This window comes from Stegostoma tigrinum, chromosome 29, assembly GCF_030684315.1.
Source record: "Stegostoma tigrinum isolate sSteTig4 chromosome 29, sSteTig4.hap1, whole genome shotgun sequence".
In the NCBI taxonomy this organism is placed as follows: Eukaryota; Metazoa; Chordata; class Chondrichthyes; order Orectolobiformes; family Stegostomatidae; genus Stegostoma; species Stegostoma tigrinum.
In genome coordinates this window covers 892,796-909,901 of record NC_081382.1, presented here as the reverse complement: position 1 = coordinate 909,901, position 17,106 = coordinate 892,796, and the positions used below count along the sequence as shown (strand labels likewise).

Genomic DNA, 17,106 nt, shown 5'->3' with positions numbered 1-17,106 from the left:
GAACTCCTCAGTCGTATCCCGGAGCCCAGCTCCAAAATCTGCTTCAACCTCGGCTGTGTCCTGCTGAAGCTCGGAGACCTACCGGGGGCCCTAAAGGTGGGTGCTGCAGGGAGAGAGAGGGGGAAAAAGGAAGCCGGTGTTGGCAATGGGGAGGGGAAGAAGGAGGAAGGCGTTGGGGGGGAGAGAGATGTGGGGTGGGTGAGGTGGGGAGGGGGGATGGGGGTAAGGGGGGAGCGGAGGGGGTGTTGTCGGGATGGGGGCGCTGTGGGGAGGGGAGGGGCGGAGTCGGGATGGGGGGAGGAGTGGAGTAGGGATGGGGGGGAAGTGGGGATGGGGTGGGGGGATGGGGGGAAATGGGGGGGGGGAGGAAGTGGGGGGGATGGGGGGGGGAAGTGGGGGGGATGGGGGGGGGGAAGTGGGGGGGATGGGGGGGGAAGTAGGGGGGGGGGAAGTAGGGGGGGGAGAAGTAGGGGGGGGAGTAGGGGGGGGAAGTAGGGGGGGGAGGGGGGGGGAAGTAGGGGGGGGAGAAGTAGGGGGGGGAGGGGGGGGGAGTAGGGGGGGGGGAAGTAGGGGGGGGAGGGGGGGGGGAGTAGGGGGGAGTAGGGGGGAAGTAGGGGGGGGGAGGGGGGGAAGTAGGGGGGGGGAGGGGGGGAAGTAGGGGGGGGGAGGGGGGGAAGTAGGGGGGGGGGAGGGGGGAAGTAGGGGGGGAGGGGGGGGAAGTAGGGAGGGGGGGGGAGTAGGGGGGGGAGGGGGGGGAAGTAGGGGGGGGGAGGGGGGGGAGTAGGGGGGGGAGGGGGGGGAAGTAGGGGAGGGGGGGGAAGTAGGGGGGGGGAGGGGGGGGGAGTAGGGGGGGGAGTAGGGGGGGGAGGGGGGAGGGGGGGGGAGTAGGGGGGGGAGGGGGGGGAGTAGGGGGGGGGGAAGTGGGGGGGGGAGGGGGGGGAAGTAGGGGGGGGGAAGTAGGGGGGGGGGGAGGGGGGGGGAGTGGGGGGGGGGAGGGGGGGGGAGTGGGGGGGGGAGGGGGGGGAAGTAGGGGGGGGGGAGTAGGGGGGGGAGGGGGGGGAAGTAGGGGGGGAGGGGGGGGAAGTAGGGGGGGGAGGGGGGGGAAGTAGGGGGGGAGGGGGGGGAAGTAGGGGGGGGGAGGGGGGGGAAGTAGGGGGGGGGGAGTAGGGGGGGGAGGGGGGGGAAGTAGGGGGGGGAGGGGGGGAAGTAGGGGGGGGGAGTAGGGGGGGGAGGGGGGGGAAGTAGGGGGGGGGGAGGGGGGGAAGTAGGGGGGGGGAGGGGGGGGAAGTAGGGGGGGGGAGTAGGGGGGGGAGGGGGGGGAAGTAGGGGGGGGGGAGGGGGGGGAAGTAGGGGGGGGGGGGAGTAGGGGGGGGAGGGGGGGGAAGTAGGGGGGGAGGGGGGGGGAGGGGGGGGAAGTAGGGGGGGAGGGGGGGGGAGTAGGGGGGGGAGGGGGGGGAAGTAGGGGGGGGGAGGGGGGGGAGGGGGGGGGAAAGGGGGGGGATGGGGGGGAGAGGGGGGGAAATGGGGGGGGATGGGGGGGAGAAGGGGGGGAGGGGGGGAGAAGGGGGGGGAGAAGGGGGGCGAGGGGGGGAGAAGGGGGAAGTGGGGATGGGGGGTGGGGGGGGATGGGGGGTAGGGGGAAGTGGGGATGGGGGTTGGGGGTATGGGGGGGAAGTGGGGATGGGGGGGATGGGGGGTATGGGGGGGAAGGGGGGATGGGGGGTATGGGGGGGAAGTGGGGATGGGGGGTGGGGGGGGGATGGGGGGTGGGGGGGGGAAGTGGGGATGGGGGGGTAGGGGGGGTATGGGGGGAAGTGGGGATGGGGGGGTAGGGGGGGTATGGGGGGGAAGTGGGGATGGGGGGGTAGGGGGGGGATGGGGGATTGGGGGGGCGGGGCGGGGGGGGTGGGGGGTTGGGGGGGCGGGGGGGGATGGGGGGGGATTGGGGGGTAGGGGGGAGGGGGGATTGGGGGTGCGGGGGGGTGGGGGGGATGGGGGGATGGGGGGGATTGGGGGGGCGGGGGGGTGGGGGATGGGGGGGATTGGGGGGGATTGGGGGGGCGGGGGGGGCTGGGGGGGATTGGGGGGCGGGGGGGGGAATTGGGGGGGATTGGGGGGGCGGGGGGGGATGGGGGGGATTGGGGGGGCGGGGGGGGGATGGGGGGGATTGGGGGGGCGGGGGGGGATGGGGGGGGATTGGGGGGGCGGGGGGGGGATGGGGGGGATTGGGGGGGCGGGGGGGGATGGGGGGTAGGGGGGGATGGGGGGGATTGGGGGGGCGGGCGGGGGGGGATGGGGGGGGATTGGGGGGGCGGGGGGGATGGGGGGGATTGGGGGGGCGGGGGGGGGATGGGGGGGATTGGGGGGGCGGGGGGGGATGGGGGGGCGGGGGTAGGGGGGGATGGGTGGTAGGGGGGGGATGGGGGGTAGGGGGGGATGGGATGGGCGGGGGTAGGGGGGGATGGGGGGGGCGGGGGGTGGGGGGGTATGGGGGGGCGGGGGGGTATGGGTGGGGGGATGGGGGGGCGGGGGGTGGGGGGGTAGGGGGGGTATGGGGGGGATGGGGGGGGCGGGGGGTGGGGGGGGTAGGGGGGGTATGGGGGGGATGGGGGGGGCGGGGGGTGGGGGGGGTAGGGGGGGTATGGGGGGGATGGGGGGGGCGGGGGGTGGGGGGGGTAGGGGGGGTATTGGGGGGGGGATGGGGGGGCGGGGGGTTGGGGGAGGTATGGGGGGGCGGGGGGGTATGGGTGGGACGGGGGTATGGGGGCGGGGGGGATGGGGGGGCGGGGGGGGTATGGGGGGGGCGGGGTAATGGGGGGGCGGGGGGGATGGGGGGTATTGGGGGCGGGGGGGGGGATGGGGGGTATGGGGGGGGTATGGGGGGGTATGGGGGGCGGGGGGTATGGGCGGGTGTGGATGGGGGGGTGGATTTGGGGCACGTGGAGGCGGGTGTGTGTGTGGATTGGGGGGAGGGTGGATTGGGGGCACGTGGAGGTGGGGAGGGGGAGGGTGGAGGTGGGAGGGGGAGGGTGGAGGTGGGGAGGGGGGGGAGGGGGAGGGGGGTGGATGGGTGGGCAGGGAGGGGGAGGGATTGGGGCGGCGAGGGTGGATGGGTGGGCAGGGAGGGGGAGGGATTGGGGCGGGGAGGGTGGATGGGTGGGCAGGGAGGGGGAGGGATTGGGGCGGGGAGGGTGGATGGGTGGGCAGGGAGGGGGAGGGATTGGGGCGGGGAGGGGGAGGGAGAGGGATTGGGGCGGGGAGGGTGGATGGGGGGGCGGGGAGGGTGGATGGGGGTGCGGGGAGGGTTTGGGGGGAGGGGTGAGGGATTGGGGGAGGGGAGGGGGCGTGGTGGGGGTGGGGGGAGGGGAGGTTGTGGGGGTTGTCAGTGGGAGGGGAGGTTGTGGGGGTTGTAGGGGGGAGGGGAGGTTGTGGGGGTGGGGGGAGGAGAGGGGGTTTGTTGGGGGGAGGGGAGAGGGGGTTTGTTGGGGGGAGGGGAGGGGTGTGGGATTGTGTTGGGGGAGGAGGAGGGAGAAGGGGCTGAGGGTTGTTGGGGATGAAGGAGGGCAGAGAGGAGTTGTTGGGGGGAGGGGAGGGGTGTGGGATTGTGTTGGGGGAGGAGGAGGGAGAAGGGGCTGAGGGTTGTTGGGGATGAAGGAGGGCAGAGAGGAGTTGTTGGGGATGAAGTATGGGGGAGCTGGGTTGTGGGGGAAAGAAGGATGGGGGAGGTGGGTCCAGGTAAAGAAGGAGGGGTTGTTGCTGGGCTGAAGAGGGAGAGAGGGGGATGGAGGGATTGAGGACGGTGGTGGGGGTGAGAAGCAGAGAGGGGGACGGAGTGGGTGGTGGGGGGTATGGAGGATGGTGGTCGGGGGAGAGGGAGAGAGGGTGATGGAAGCGGGGGGGAGAAGGAGCGGGTGGTGATGGGGGGCAAGGAGGCGGGTAGGGGGATGAAGGAGGGGGTGGTGGGGTTGAGAAGGAGAGACGAGGAAGAAGGAGGGGGATGGTCGGGGGAGGAAGAAGGAGAGGGTGTTGGTGGGGGAAGAGGGAGAGAGGAGGAATGATGGGGGTGGGGGGTGTGCAGGAGAGCGGGAGAGAGGAGGAAGGTGGGGGGGTGCGGGAGAGAGGGAGAGAGGAGGAAGGTGGGGGGGTGCGGGAGAGAGGGAGAGAGGAGGAAGGTGGGGGGGTGAGGGAGAGAGGGAGAGAGGAGGAAGGTGGGGGGGTGAGGGAGAGAGGAGGAAGGTGGGGGGGTGAGGGAGAGAGGAGGAAGGTGGGGGGGTGCGGGAGAGAGGGAGAGAGGAGGAAGGTGGGGGGGTGCGGGAGAGAGAGAGATAGGAGGAAGGTGGGGTGTTGAGAGATAGAGAGGAGGAGGGGGTTGTGGGGGGGGGGCGAGAAAATAGACAATAGGTGCTCGAGTAGGCCATTTGGCCCTTCGAGCCAGCTGCACCATTCATTATGATCAAGGCTGATCATCCACAATCAGTATCCTGTTCCTGCCTTATCCCCATAACCCTTGATTCCACTATCTTTAAGAGCTCTATCCATTTCTTTCTTGAAAGTATCCAGAGAGTTGGCCTCCACTGCCTTCTGGGCCAGAGCATTCCATATATCTACCACTCTCTGGGTGAAGAAGTTTTTCCTCAGCTCTGTTCTAAATGGCCTACCCCTTATTTTTAAACCATGTCCTCTGGTTCTGGACTCACCCATCAGCGGAAGCATGCTTCCTGCCTCCAGAGTATCCAATCCCTTAATACACTTACATGTCTCAATCAGATCCCCTCTCATCGTTCTAAACTCAAGTGTATTCAAGCCCATTTGCTCCAATCTTTCAACATATGATAGTCCCACCATTCTGGGAATTGACCTTGTGAACCTACGCTGCAATCCCTCATTAGCAAGAATGTCCTTCCTCAAATTTGGAGACCAAAACTGCACACAATGCTCCAGGTGCAGTCTCGCCAGGGCCCTACACAGCTGCAGAAGGACCTCTTTGCTCCTATACTCAATTTCTCTTGTTATGAAGGCCAGCATGCTATTAGCTATTAAAGAGAGAGAGAGAGAGAGAGAGAGGAGAAAGGAAAGGGGTGGGGTGGTGAGAGAGGAGGGTGGGAAAGGGAGTTGAAGGGAGGGCAGTGGGGGAGAGAGAGAGAGAGACAGAGACAGAGACCGCTCGAGGTGGGAGAGACCGGAGGAAGGGTGGGTCGGACGAAGGTTGGGGGCTTCTGTAAAAGTTGTTGGGGAGGGGGTGTCGGAGGAAGTCATTGGGGAGGAGGAATCGATGAGGTGCGTGGTGGGGGTTGGAAGTGGGGAGGAAGGTGGTGGTGGGGGTGAAGTGAGGAGGAAGGTTGTTGGGGGGAATGGAAGGTGGTGGGGGTGAAAAGGGGAGGAAGGTGGTTGGGGGAATGGAAGGTTGGTGGGGGTGAAGTGGGGAGGAAGGTGGTGAGCGGGAGGATGGATTGAGTATGGAGGTGAGAGAGGGGGGAATAGAGAGAGAAAGATGAGGAGGTCGGGTGGACAGACAGATGGGTGGTGGGTGGAAATATGGACAGGAGAGAGATAGAGCGAGCTAGCATGAGAGCTCGCATGAGATGGTGGAGGAAGACAGAGAGGGGGTGGGAAGCAGTGGGGGGGATACAGTTGTGGGAAGAAATTGAGGGTGAGAAACGGGTTGTGGGAAAGATGGAACGGCAGAAGAGGTGAGGGTGTGCGATGGGGATGATGATGTGGGGGGTTGAGTTAGGGAGAGGGGAGGAATGAGGTGGGCGGGTGGAGAAGTGACAAGGTTGGGGCATTGTGGAGAGGGTGAGGGGTTGGGGCGGGATTGTGGAGAGGGGAAAAGTTTTGGGGGTTGTGGAGAGGTGAAGAGGTTCAGAGGAGCTGGGGGGAAGAAGTAGGGGGCGTGGAGCTGGGAAGGCGTCAGAGGGAGATGTATGAGAGATGGGAGGTGGGGGGAGACAGGAAGAGGGCACGGGTGGAGGGGCAGTTGGGAGAGGATGAGCCGCGGTTGTGGGGAAGATTGGTGAAGGGAGGGGGTGGGGATGTGGAGATGGAAAGAGATGAGGGCAGTGGGGGCGAGAGGGAGGGAGAGCAGGGTTGGGAGAGTGGAGTGGAGTGGAGTGGAATGGAGTGGAGTTGGAGGGAGGGAGGAAGGAAGGGAGAGAAGACTGGGGTGATAGCTGAGGGATACAGGTTGGAGGTGGGGAGAGCTGTTGGAGAGTGGGTGTGAGTGGAGGAACTGGGTGAGAGAGCGGAGAGAGTTATAGGGAAGGGAGATGAGAGAGAGTGGGCAGTCACAGGGAGGGTGGGAGATGGGAGAGTGTGGGCTGGAGCAGAGGGAGTGGGGATGGAGGAAGAGGGGTAAGGGGAGAGTAGAGAGTGGGATGGGGAAAGGCCAGTGGTTAGAGAAGGTGAGATGGAAGGTGCATAGAAGAGGGTGGGCATGGGATAAGGAAAGAGAGTTGTTAGGTAGAGGCCGTGCGGGAGAAAGCGGGAGGGGAAGGGTGAGAGGATGCCATTGTGTCCAGGAAAATTAGTGGAAAGAGCAAAACGGGGCAGTATGTGTGGGTGCAAGGGATGGGGAAGAGTAGAGCTGATGGGAGAGTGGAAGAAGGAAGAGGAGCATGGGGGAACATGTACGGAGGAATAGGGAGCAAAGTAGTTTGTTATGATTTAAAATTCTTGGTTAATTTTAATGATATTTTGCAGGCTTTTGACCAGACTATTGCAAAAGATGACCGTTTGGCGATATGTTTCTTCCAGAGAGGTGCAGTTCATCTCCGATTAGAGATGTAAGGAGACTGGTGTTTTATATTTCCTGGGAAGTGGGTCTGTGATGAGCGGGATGGCAGTCAACTTCACTCGCAGCTTTACATTCAGCTTAAAGGAGGGAACATTATTCTGTATCTAACCCCTTGTCCTTGCCCTGGGAGCTTTTGATAGGGACAGTGTGGAGAGAGCTTTACTTTGCATTTGAGAGTTGAGTAGGCCTTACTTTTTACTTGCTAGAGTAGGCGGACTGTTATATTGTATCCATCTCGGCCTCCTCCATTAGCCCCCAGGATTACAGATACCAGTCTTCTGCCAATTCTATTCACTTCACGTGATGTCAAGGAACAGTTGGAGACACTGGATACTGCAAAGGCTACCGGCCCTGACAACGTTCCAGCAATAGTACTGAAGGCTTGATCTCCAGAACATACTGCTACTTAATTTCTCTGTTAGATAGATAGATAGATAGAACAGTACAGCACAGAACAGGCCCTTCAGCCCACGATGTCGTGCCGACCATTGATCCTCAGGTATGCACCCTCAAATTTCTGTGACCATATACATGTCCAACAGTCTCTTAAATGACCCCAATGACCTTGCTTCCACAACTGCTGCTGGCAACGCATTCCACGCTCTTACAACTCTCTGTGTAAAGAACTTGCGTCTGACATCCCCTCTATACTTTCCTCCAACCAGCTTAAAACTATGACCCCTCGTGTTAGCCATTTCTGCCCTGCGAAATAATTGTATGCAGGAATTTCTGTACTGAAGATGGCACTGAGACTGGAGACTGATAAACTTTACACTGTACACATTTGAGTACGTGACAATAAAACCAATTCAATTCAATATAGCTGCCAAGATATGAGAAGTGTTCAACATGCTTCAGGATGTCTCATTGAACGTACATGGATGGTGAAATATTTCTAATTGACTAGGTCTAGGTTGACATGAATTTTGTTTTGGCTGAGTTTTTTGTGTGTAGAATTGTGTAGATTCAGAGTGGCTTTCAAGTCTGGTGCAGGGTGGGCAATGAGAATGCAGACATCAGCAAGCTGCAGATCATTTAGCTCTCCGGAGATTTGTTCAATCTTGGAACATTAACCTGGATTCACACACTCTCTCTGTATATTAATCTAGATTTATGCGCTCTCTCTCTCTCTGTTAGTTTGGATTCACTTCTGCTTCTTGAATGTTAGTCTAGGATAATTCCACTCCATGAACATAAAAACAATTATTCTTATCGATTTTAGGTTTGATGAGGCACTGGGAGATTTTAAGCATGCTCTGAATAATTTACGAAGTAATTCAGTGATTGACTACTCACAGCTGGGATTGAGACACAGACTGTACACCTGGGAGGTAAGGAAACTAAAGTGTTTCTAATATCATTTACCATTTGCCCATCTTCGCTACATTCCTATTTTAGGTGAAAATGAGATAGCAGTAAATTTGAACGTTGAGATCCTGTAACATTCTGATCAACACAACTCCTGTAAGATCTTTTCCTCTAGAGAATTGACCAACGTTACTGTGGGCTTTGGTTCCTTCATTGTTCTGTTGAAAACTGCAATTTCCTTTTTTACCTTCGTGACCTGGGTATTAGTGGCTAGGCCAGCCTCGACTATCCCTAATAACCATTTACAAAGGTGCTTGCTGAGTTACTGCAGTGTGTCTTGTAGATGGCATATATTGCTGCTATGTGCCTCTGTAGTGAATAAAGTGGGTATTTAAGATTGTGGATTGGATACCAATTAAATAGGCACCTTTATCTTGGATGGTGTTGAGCTTCTTGAATGTTGTTGGAGCTGCACCCATCCAGGCAAGTGCAGAGTATTGTAGCACACTCCTGACTCATATCCTGCTGATGATGGGGGAAATAGTAGGAACTGTAGATGCTGGAGAATCTGAGATAACAAGGTGTAGAGCTGGATGAACACAGCAGGCAAAGCAGCATCTTAGGAGCAGGAAAGATGAAGGGTCTAGACCGGAAACATCAGGTTTCCTGCTTCTAAGATGCTGCTTGTCCTGCTGTGTTCATCCAGCTCTACACCTTGTTATCCCTGCTGATGATGGATTGGCTTTGGGGAGACAGGTGGTGAGTTACTCTGTGGAGAATATCCAGCCTTTGGCCTGGTCTTGTAGCCATAATATGGTTAGTCTGGTTTAGTTTCTGGCATAGAAATGTAGAAACTAGGAGCTGCGATAGACCCTTTGAGCCTGGTCTGCCATTTAATATGAACACAGCTGATGCTCCATCTCAATGCCATAGTCCCATATTCTCCCCATATTTCTTTCTTGATTATGTCCAGTGTCGACTTCCACAGACTTCAATGGTAGAAAATTCCACACTTACAACTAGGGAAACATCCTCCCTGCATCTAGTCTGTCCTGTAAGTTAGAATATTATACATTTCTATCAAATCCCTTCTCATCCTTCTTAACTCGAGTGAATATAGCCCAGTCGACTCAATCTCTCTTTGCAGGATGGTCCTGTCATCCTTGAAAACAGGCCAGTGAATACCCTGTTCACTCCATCTATGGCAAGTATAACCTTACTTGGGTAGGGTAACCAAAAATGCATGCAATACTACAGACTCACCAAACCCTTGTATGATTTCAGTAAGTTGTCCTAACTTCTGAACTCAAATCTGCTTGCAATGCAAGCTGATCTACCATATGCCTTAATTTCATGCTTGTATTTGCCTGTCTACTTTCATTAACTGGTATTCAAGGATACCCGATCGCTTTTTACTTCTGTACTTCCCAGTATATCCCCATTTAAATAATGCTGTTTCGTTTTCCAGACTGAAATGTATCCAGTAGAGTTTTTTAAAGCCAGTATGGAGAAGGGGGTGGTCCTAGATTTAATTTCAGTGAATGAAGCTGGATAAGTAGGTGAAGTATCAACAGGAGAACATATCGCAGACATAACTCCACTAGATTCAAGATTGTTCTTGAAGACGTCAAGAGATTGTCCTGAAATCCAAGTTCTAAACTGGAGGAAGGCTGATTTTAATAAGATCAGATATGGTTCGATCACAGTGGGTGAGGGTCCCCTCTGCTAATAATTTCCTAGCAACATTATTTTGACTGAGTTTTTTGTTTGGGGTTTTCTTCGGTTATAGTGGCCATTTATTTCTTTGAGTAACAAGTGTGCTAGTTACAGATTCATATGTGTAATAGTTTTTATTGGCTGTTCAATAGCGTGTAGAGCAAAACTGGATATTGGTTAGGGTTGGAGGCAGAAATACACATTATTACATTCTGTAAATAAATCAAGCATAGAGTTAAAAGGTTAATGTCTTGTTTCCTATATCAGCATCCAGCTTTGGATGACTTAATATGGTAGCACAGGATCGTTGCCTAAAGTGAAGATTGAAAACTAAGTGATAACACTGTGTGGAGCTGGAGGAATACAGCAAGCCAGGCAGCATCAGTGGAACAGGAAAGTTGATGTTTTGGGTTGGGACAAATCTTTAGGTGGTGTCTGCTTTTCATTCTCACTGTTGCAGCACAAAGCAACATTGTATACAACTCAGTGTGGTCCATAGAACATAAATTTTAAAACTGCAAACATCTCTTAAGTTTGCGAGTTTTGAGAAGATTTGTAGCTCAGGTTGAGTTTCTGGATGTGAGTTTGCTCGCTGAGCTGGAAGGTTAGTTTTCAGACGTTTCGTCACCATTCTAGGTAATATCATCAGTAAGCCTCCGATGAAGAATGGTGCCGAAACGTCTGAAAACTAACCTTCCAGCTCAGCGAGCAAACTCACATCCAGAAATCTCTTAAGTTTAAAACATATTATTTTTACTTTTGTTCACAATCCAAAATAAAGGAATTACAACTTTACTGTTCCTCTAATGCTGCCTGGCCTGCTGTGTTCCTCCAGCTCCATACTGTGTTATCTCGGACTCCAGCATCTGCAGTTCTTGCTATCTCTGATTCAGTTAAAAACGAAGAATTTTTTTGTCAGATAGAAAATTATAATCCAAATTACTTCAGTGATGAATAACTGAAAGTGTGATTATGTGCCAATGTTTTCCACTTTGGAAACTCTCAAACAGTGAAAATGAAGTGGATGGGGACACAGGTTAAGACCTTATGGGGGCCGGGGGAGAAAAATCAGTTGTAGGCCTTGGCACTGTTGCTTCCCCGTGAAAGTCATATCAGAAGTAAAGTAGTATGAGTTGGAATCCTTCCAGTGGTTAATACGCTTTACTGGGTGACTATGAGGCATGCCCAGACATTGAAAGATACATTGTCATTCCTTAGAGTAATGCATCTTGGATTTTACAGGTTGTGTAAAGGATTGCAGAAATTCATTCTGGAGATTCCTTCTTTAGTGTTTGCATTTTGTATGTGGAATTGTGCTAACTTGTCACATATGATCAGATTCCTGGTCTTATCTGGAGTTCAGTTCTCAGAAAGACACCTTTTTGATCGAATATACATTATTTTGATGTGTAACTGGAACATTTTGCAGTGTCAAAAAGGATGGAAGAATCATATTGTGATTGTTTGGAAACGGAGGGCATCAAACAGTACAACAGTAGACTTTCTAGCAAAAGGATTTAGGATGAAGGCATTTTTAGTAATTCTGGCTGACATGATTGGAATAGTAATGCAGTAATTGATGAATAAACCTCAGGAATGTCTAGGTGTTTCAAGTTTTAGTCAATATATGATTACGTGATTATCTGCCAAAAGTGGATCCGCGGAACTTTTGACGTGATACATGACACGGAAAATTTAGAAGTTGAAGGTGATGATCATCATTCTGAGGGAATTGCACCATTCGTAGGTTTTAGTTTGGTGATGAGTGTCTCAATCATGTATCCATTTAATTGTGCTGGATAGTGGTTGCACCTCAACAGTGGGAGCAGATTAGTTAATGTTTAAAAAAGAAGGTTTACTTAGTTGTAAGGGTCAGAGTAAGGTTGAGGCAAATGAAAGATCTAGTTGTTACCGATTAGTGTGTGACAACACATGGAGGTTACTGAAAAATGGGGCCATACTATGTTTGCTTTTCATTCTCAGTGTTGCAGCAGCAAGTAACATTGTACACAACTCAGTGTGGTCCACAGAACATAAATTTTAAAACTGCAAACATCTCTTAAGTGTAAAGGAGTATTAGTTTTATTTTTGTTCACAATCCAAAAATAAAGGAAATAAAAATGTAGAAGTTACGTTTGTGCAACTTAGGAAAGGTGAAACGGCATTTCAAAAGTATGTTCCATCACAAGGTATGTGACACAGATGCCAAGAAAACGAGATATACAGCTACTCCTCCTCCTTCCCCCTTATATAAATCTTACATCACCTTTTACATCTCTTAAATCCTTAACTCATTTCATCACTTTACATTTGGGTCAAGGCATCATTGACCACATTTTTAGCAGCAGTGTGAACAATCTTCACTCAGTGAATAGCAGGACAGTAGGAAGTTCAGATGGCTCTGTATTGCTTGCCTGCAGAACCCCAGCAGTGGCAGGGCAGTTTAATAGAGTAGTTAAGATGGCACATGTGATATCTGCCTTTATCAGCTAAGGTAGAGAATATAAGAGCAGTAAGGTTATGTTGGAGCTGTACAGAACTTGGACCATAGATGGAATAGTCGAGCAGCAGTTCTGCTCAAAATACTAATGAAGGATATCAAATTGCATTAACATTATTGTCACATGCACTCAGATGAATATAGTGAAAGGTTTACAAGTCACCACATATGGAAACATCTTAACTACAAGGGGATGTAGGTACAGATTCTTCCATATAAATTCTTAGGAAAAAAATCAGAAAAATAAAGAAATAAAACATCCAGCATTGCAGATAGAAGAAATAAATTATAAAATAGAGAAATAAAAGGTTCAGAACAACGGGGTGGGGGGGTTCCTTCCAACGTAGTACATGCTGGCACCTAGCCCCCAGTCCATGCTGGGCTTTGATGCCAAACCTCACTGGGCTTCATCTCAAGGTTGTGAGAACAACCTGGAATCACCTCAAGACCGGACGTCCATGCTGAAGTGATGTCAGGCCGAAAGACAGCCGTGGACCGCTGAAAGACTGCCATGCTGGGCTGGGAGGCAGCCACGCTGGGTCTGTGCTGAGACTGGGAGTTCAAGGTCAGGAGTCTGAGGCCAAGAAGAGGGAAGAAGGGGAAAAAAAAAGAAAATAATAAACACAAAACAGATGGAGCAGACAAGTTCTGGTTGAAACATCCTGTTCTGAGAGTAGTCCATCAAATGTGGCGTGACCAAAGTCTTATAGAATTGCAACATGACTTTTTTAAAATTTACTCACGGGAAGTGGGCATCACTGTCTGACAGCATTCATTGCCCATCCCTAATTGACCAGAGAGCGGTTAAGAATCAACCACATTGCTGTGGGTCTGGAGTTACATGTAGGCCAAACCAGGTAAGGATGGCAGTTTCCTTCCAACAATCAACAAGGGATTCACAATTATCATTAGACTCTTAATTCCAAATATTGTATTGAATTCAAATTCCACCATCTGCCGTGGCGGGATTCGAACCTGGATCCCCAGAATGTTATCTGGGTCTCTAGATTAGCAATACAGCAATAAAATAACTAGGCCATCACCTCCCCCAGCAAATGTAATGGCATGACCAACTTATTAAATGTGCTATTTGCATTATTCTCATCCTTATGGATGCTCCATAATGAATCCATGCACAACTCAGAAGCTGCAGCTGGACATGCTTCTTACGTACGTAGTAACCATGGAGACGGGAAGTTACCCTGATTTCCCACATTCCACCCCAGGCTCAGCATTCCACGGGAGAGACTTCTACTGCCATTGTGAATCTTGTCAACTATAGAGAACAATCTAGGAACCGGTTACGTAATCTTAATGAATATTTACTAAAATCCAATTTCTCACTCTCAACATCAACACTAGTCACTAAGTCTCTAGACCTTGTTTTTGTAGCCAAATCTATATCACTTTTTGGATGATGATGTCACCCCCGAGGCTCCAACTCTGGATTCAGCTCCACGCCCACTGCCACTCTGACTATCCTCGATCCCACTCTGACTGACCCTGCTGCTCTGGTATTTATCTGGTAGCTCCTGCCACTGTTCACTCTCAGGTTCACTCTGCTGTGGTCCTGACGCTGTGAATGCTGCTAGTATGGGATCATGTTCAATAGCGACCGTGATTGCTGAGTGGTGAAAATAGCCTCTTTATTGAGCATCCACAGTTGCACAGTTTGAGGCAGTGATGGAATCCAAAGTACAGTTTTACAGTAGCCTCTTTTATGTATAGTTTTTACATACATTAAAATTGTAACACTGTGGTGTCACATAGTTGTATCTGTGTTACACAAGTTTGCATGACATCTGACCTGGGGAAGCAGGAGATGGTTTAGGCACTTGCTAATCCCGGGCTGTTAATCCTAATGGGATTAGAATGCCTGTCCAGTCTGAATTTGCATAATTAAGAAGTGTTGGTTCTTTTGTCTTTAAAGCTAGTAAGGTTAGTAGACCTCTGTGATCCAAATAAGTGAGAAATTATACATGTACTCAGTAGAAGTATACAGGATATTAAACTGATCTGCTGCTGGGTCATGCAATTTCATCCACTATTTCTGGTTTTTGACAGTTCCTACACATTCATTCATGCAGTCTCACGGGAGCGCTGTTTTGATAGTAGGTTTCGCAAAGGGCATAGCAGCCCTTTTTAATATATTTTTTAAAAGTATAAATCCGTATTCTAGTACAAGTTGGTAGTCCTAACTAATGGTTAGAAATAGGTAGTACAGTGTTATAGAAATAGGTAGTGCGTAAGGAAATTTCAAAGAGATAAAAATCAACAGACTATAGAGACATGCTGGGGGAGGAAACTGTTTGATGTCCTGCAGCCTATTCAGGTCCCAAGAAATGGTTACTAGGGGCTCATAAATATTATAATCTTTCTGTGGTTTAGAGTGAGTTATGAAGACATGGTGGTGAGGATGGCAGAGATAACAAAGTGTGGAGGTGGAAGAACACAACAGGGCAAGCAGCATCTTAGGAGCACAAAAGTTGACGTTTCGGGCCTAGATCCTTCATCAAAGAGGGGAATGGGGAGAGGGTTCTGAAATAAATAGGGAGAGAGGGGGAGGCGGACCGAAGATGGAGAGAAAAGGAGATAGGTGGAGAGGAGAGTATAGGTGGGGAGGTAGGGAGGGGATAGGTCAAGGAGGCGAAGGAGGTGGGATGAGGTTAGGAGGTGGGAAATGGGGGTGCGGCTTGAGGTGGGAGGAGGGGATAGGTGAGAGGAAGAACAGGTTAGGGAGGCGGGGACGAGCTGGGCTGGTTTTGGGATGCAGTGGGGGAAGGGGAGATTTTGAAGGGGCTGCAGTGTTCCCAAGCGGAATATGACTTGCTGTTCCTGCAACGTTCGGGTGACATCATTATGACACTGCAGGAGGCCCAGGATGGACATGTCGTCTAAGGAATGGGAGGGGGAGTTAAAATGGTTCGCGACTGGGAGGTGCAGTTGTTTATTGCAGCCCAAGGGTATCAATGTGGACTTGACAAGCTTCAAAATCTCCCCTTCCCCCACTGCACCCCAAAACCAGTCCAGCTCGTCCCTTCTCCCCACTGCATCCCAAAACCAGCCCAGCTCATCCCCCGCCTCTCTAACCTGTTCTTCCTCTCACCTAAGATGCTGCTCGGCCTGCTGTGTTCATCCAGCCCCACACTTTGTTATCTCGGAGTGCAGTTGGTGCTACACTCATCCAGCCAAGCAGATATTCCATCACATTCTGACTTCTGATTGTAGATAGTGAACAAACTTTGTGGAGTCATGAGATCATAAGGTCATAGAGATCTACAGCATTGATAATGGCCCATCCCCTGATCACTGGTCGTGAATTAACGACCTAAATATTCCAAACCTATTTTCAAATGCTTGGATCATGGCTTTGTACAGATCGACTTTGTGAATACACATTAAATTATTTGAACATGGACTGCTTCAGTATCTGAGGCGTGAATGTTGCTGAACACTTTACAATGTCCCACTTCTGACCTTATGATGGAGGGAAGATCATTGATGAAGTAGCTAACTTCTGCGTATGAGTTTAAAATTGCATTTGAGTTAACCTGGCTCTCAGGTTGGTGCTGTTTGATGTACATCTGAGCCTCTATAAAGCTCTGGTCAGGCCACATTTGGAATATTCTGCACAGCTTTGGGCACCATATCTCAGGAAAGATGTACTGGCCCTGGAGTGGATTCGGAGGAAATTCACAAGAATTGTCCCAGGAATGAAAAACTTAACAGAGGAGGAACGTTTGAGCACTCTGGGTCTATACTCGATGGAGTTTAGATGGATGAGGGGGATCTAATTGAAACTTACAGATTACTGAATGGCTTGGACAGGGTGGATATTGGGAAGATGTTTCCATTGGTAGGAGAGACTAGGACCCAAGGGCACAGCCTTAGAGTAAAGGGAAGATCTTTTAGAACAGAGATAAGGAGAAACTTCTTCATCCAGAGAGTGGCGAATCTATGGAATTCAGTGCCTGAGAAGGCTGTGGAGGCCAGGTCATTAAGGATATTTAAGACTGTGATAGAAAGGTTCTTGATGGCAAGGGGATCAATAGTTATAGGGAGAAAGTGGGAAAATGAGGTTGATAAACCTATCAGCCATGATTGAATAGTGGAGCACACTCAATGGGTTGAATGACCTAATTTCTGCTCCTATGTCTTATGGTCTCATAGTCTCTTTGATACCTGTTATTTGATCCTTCCTGTGATTCTAACTTCAAGAAAGATGCCAGCATAGTTATTCCAGTAAAGCAGCCCTCAGGCATGACCTAAAAACATTTTCCTGCCCACATGACCATGGGCCCATTTCCCTGTTTTCAATCGCAGTTTTCTTGCATTGATGCAATTGCTTCAGTAATATCCATTTCTTCAAGTTGGAAGAGAAACTTGATTGCATCAAGTAATTGATTAGCATTTCTGTCAAACAGTGGTACTTTACTCACGTTTTGAGTCATGATGTCACTTTGAAAATCTATTTTTTGACGTCCGCTCCCTAACTGTTATTTTGAGCTGCATGTACCCATTGTCTCTGCAGTGAAGTATTTAATTATGATCCTTCTATCTTATCTAATCTAACAAATCTTTTTGTTCAATAAACTGAACATCAGTGCACCAGTTAGTGTGAGGAATTTGGATCTCATATAATTCGTGTTTTTGCTCCAGTTTACTGATTCTGATTGAATTTGAGGTGTAAGAAGTTAAACCTCAATGTAGGCTCTGTTTCTCTTCACAGGACCAGCAGAGAATTTCCATACTTAAAACCCACATGAAAAGCTTTATGAATTACCGATAC

The 17,106-nt window shown here is 51.6% G+C and overlaps 1 protein-coding gene across 1 annotated transcript in view; it reads left to right on the top strand.

Moving 5' to 3' along the window:
* The first annotated feature begins 6 nt into the window (after positions 1-6).
* LOC125465244 (neutrophil cytosol factor 2-like) overlaps positions 7-17,106 on the top strand; it is a 97,290-nt gene continuing 80,190 nt past the window's right edge. The window contains exons 1-3 of the mRNA XM_059638233.1: positions 7-96; positions 6,700-6,782; positions 8,016-8,124. Coding sequence (XP_059494216.1) covers positions 6,781-6,782; positions 8,016-8,124 — 111 coding nt within the window. The 5' untranslated portion in view covers positions 7-96; positions 6,700-6,780. The remainder of the gene's footprint in view (positions 97-6,699; positions 6,783-8,015; positions 8,125-17,106) is intronic.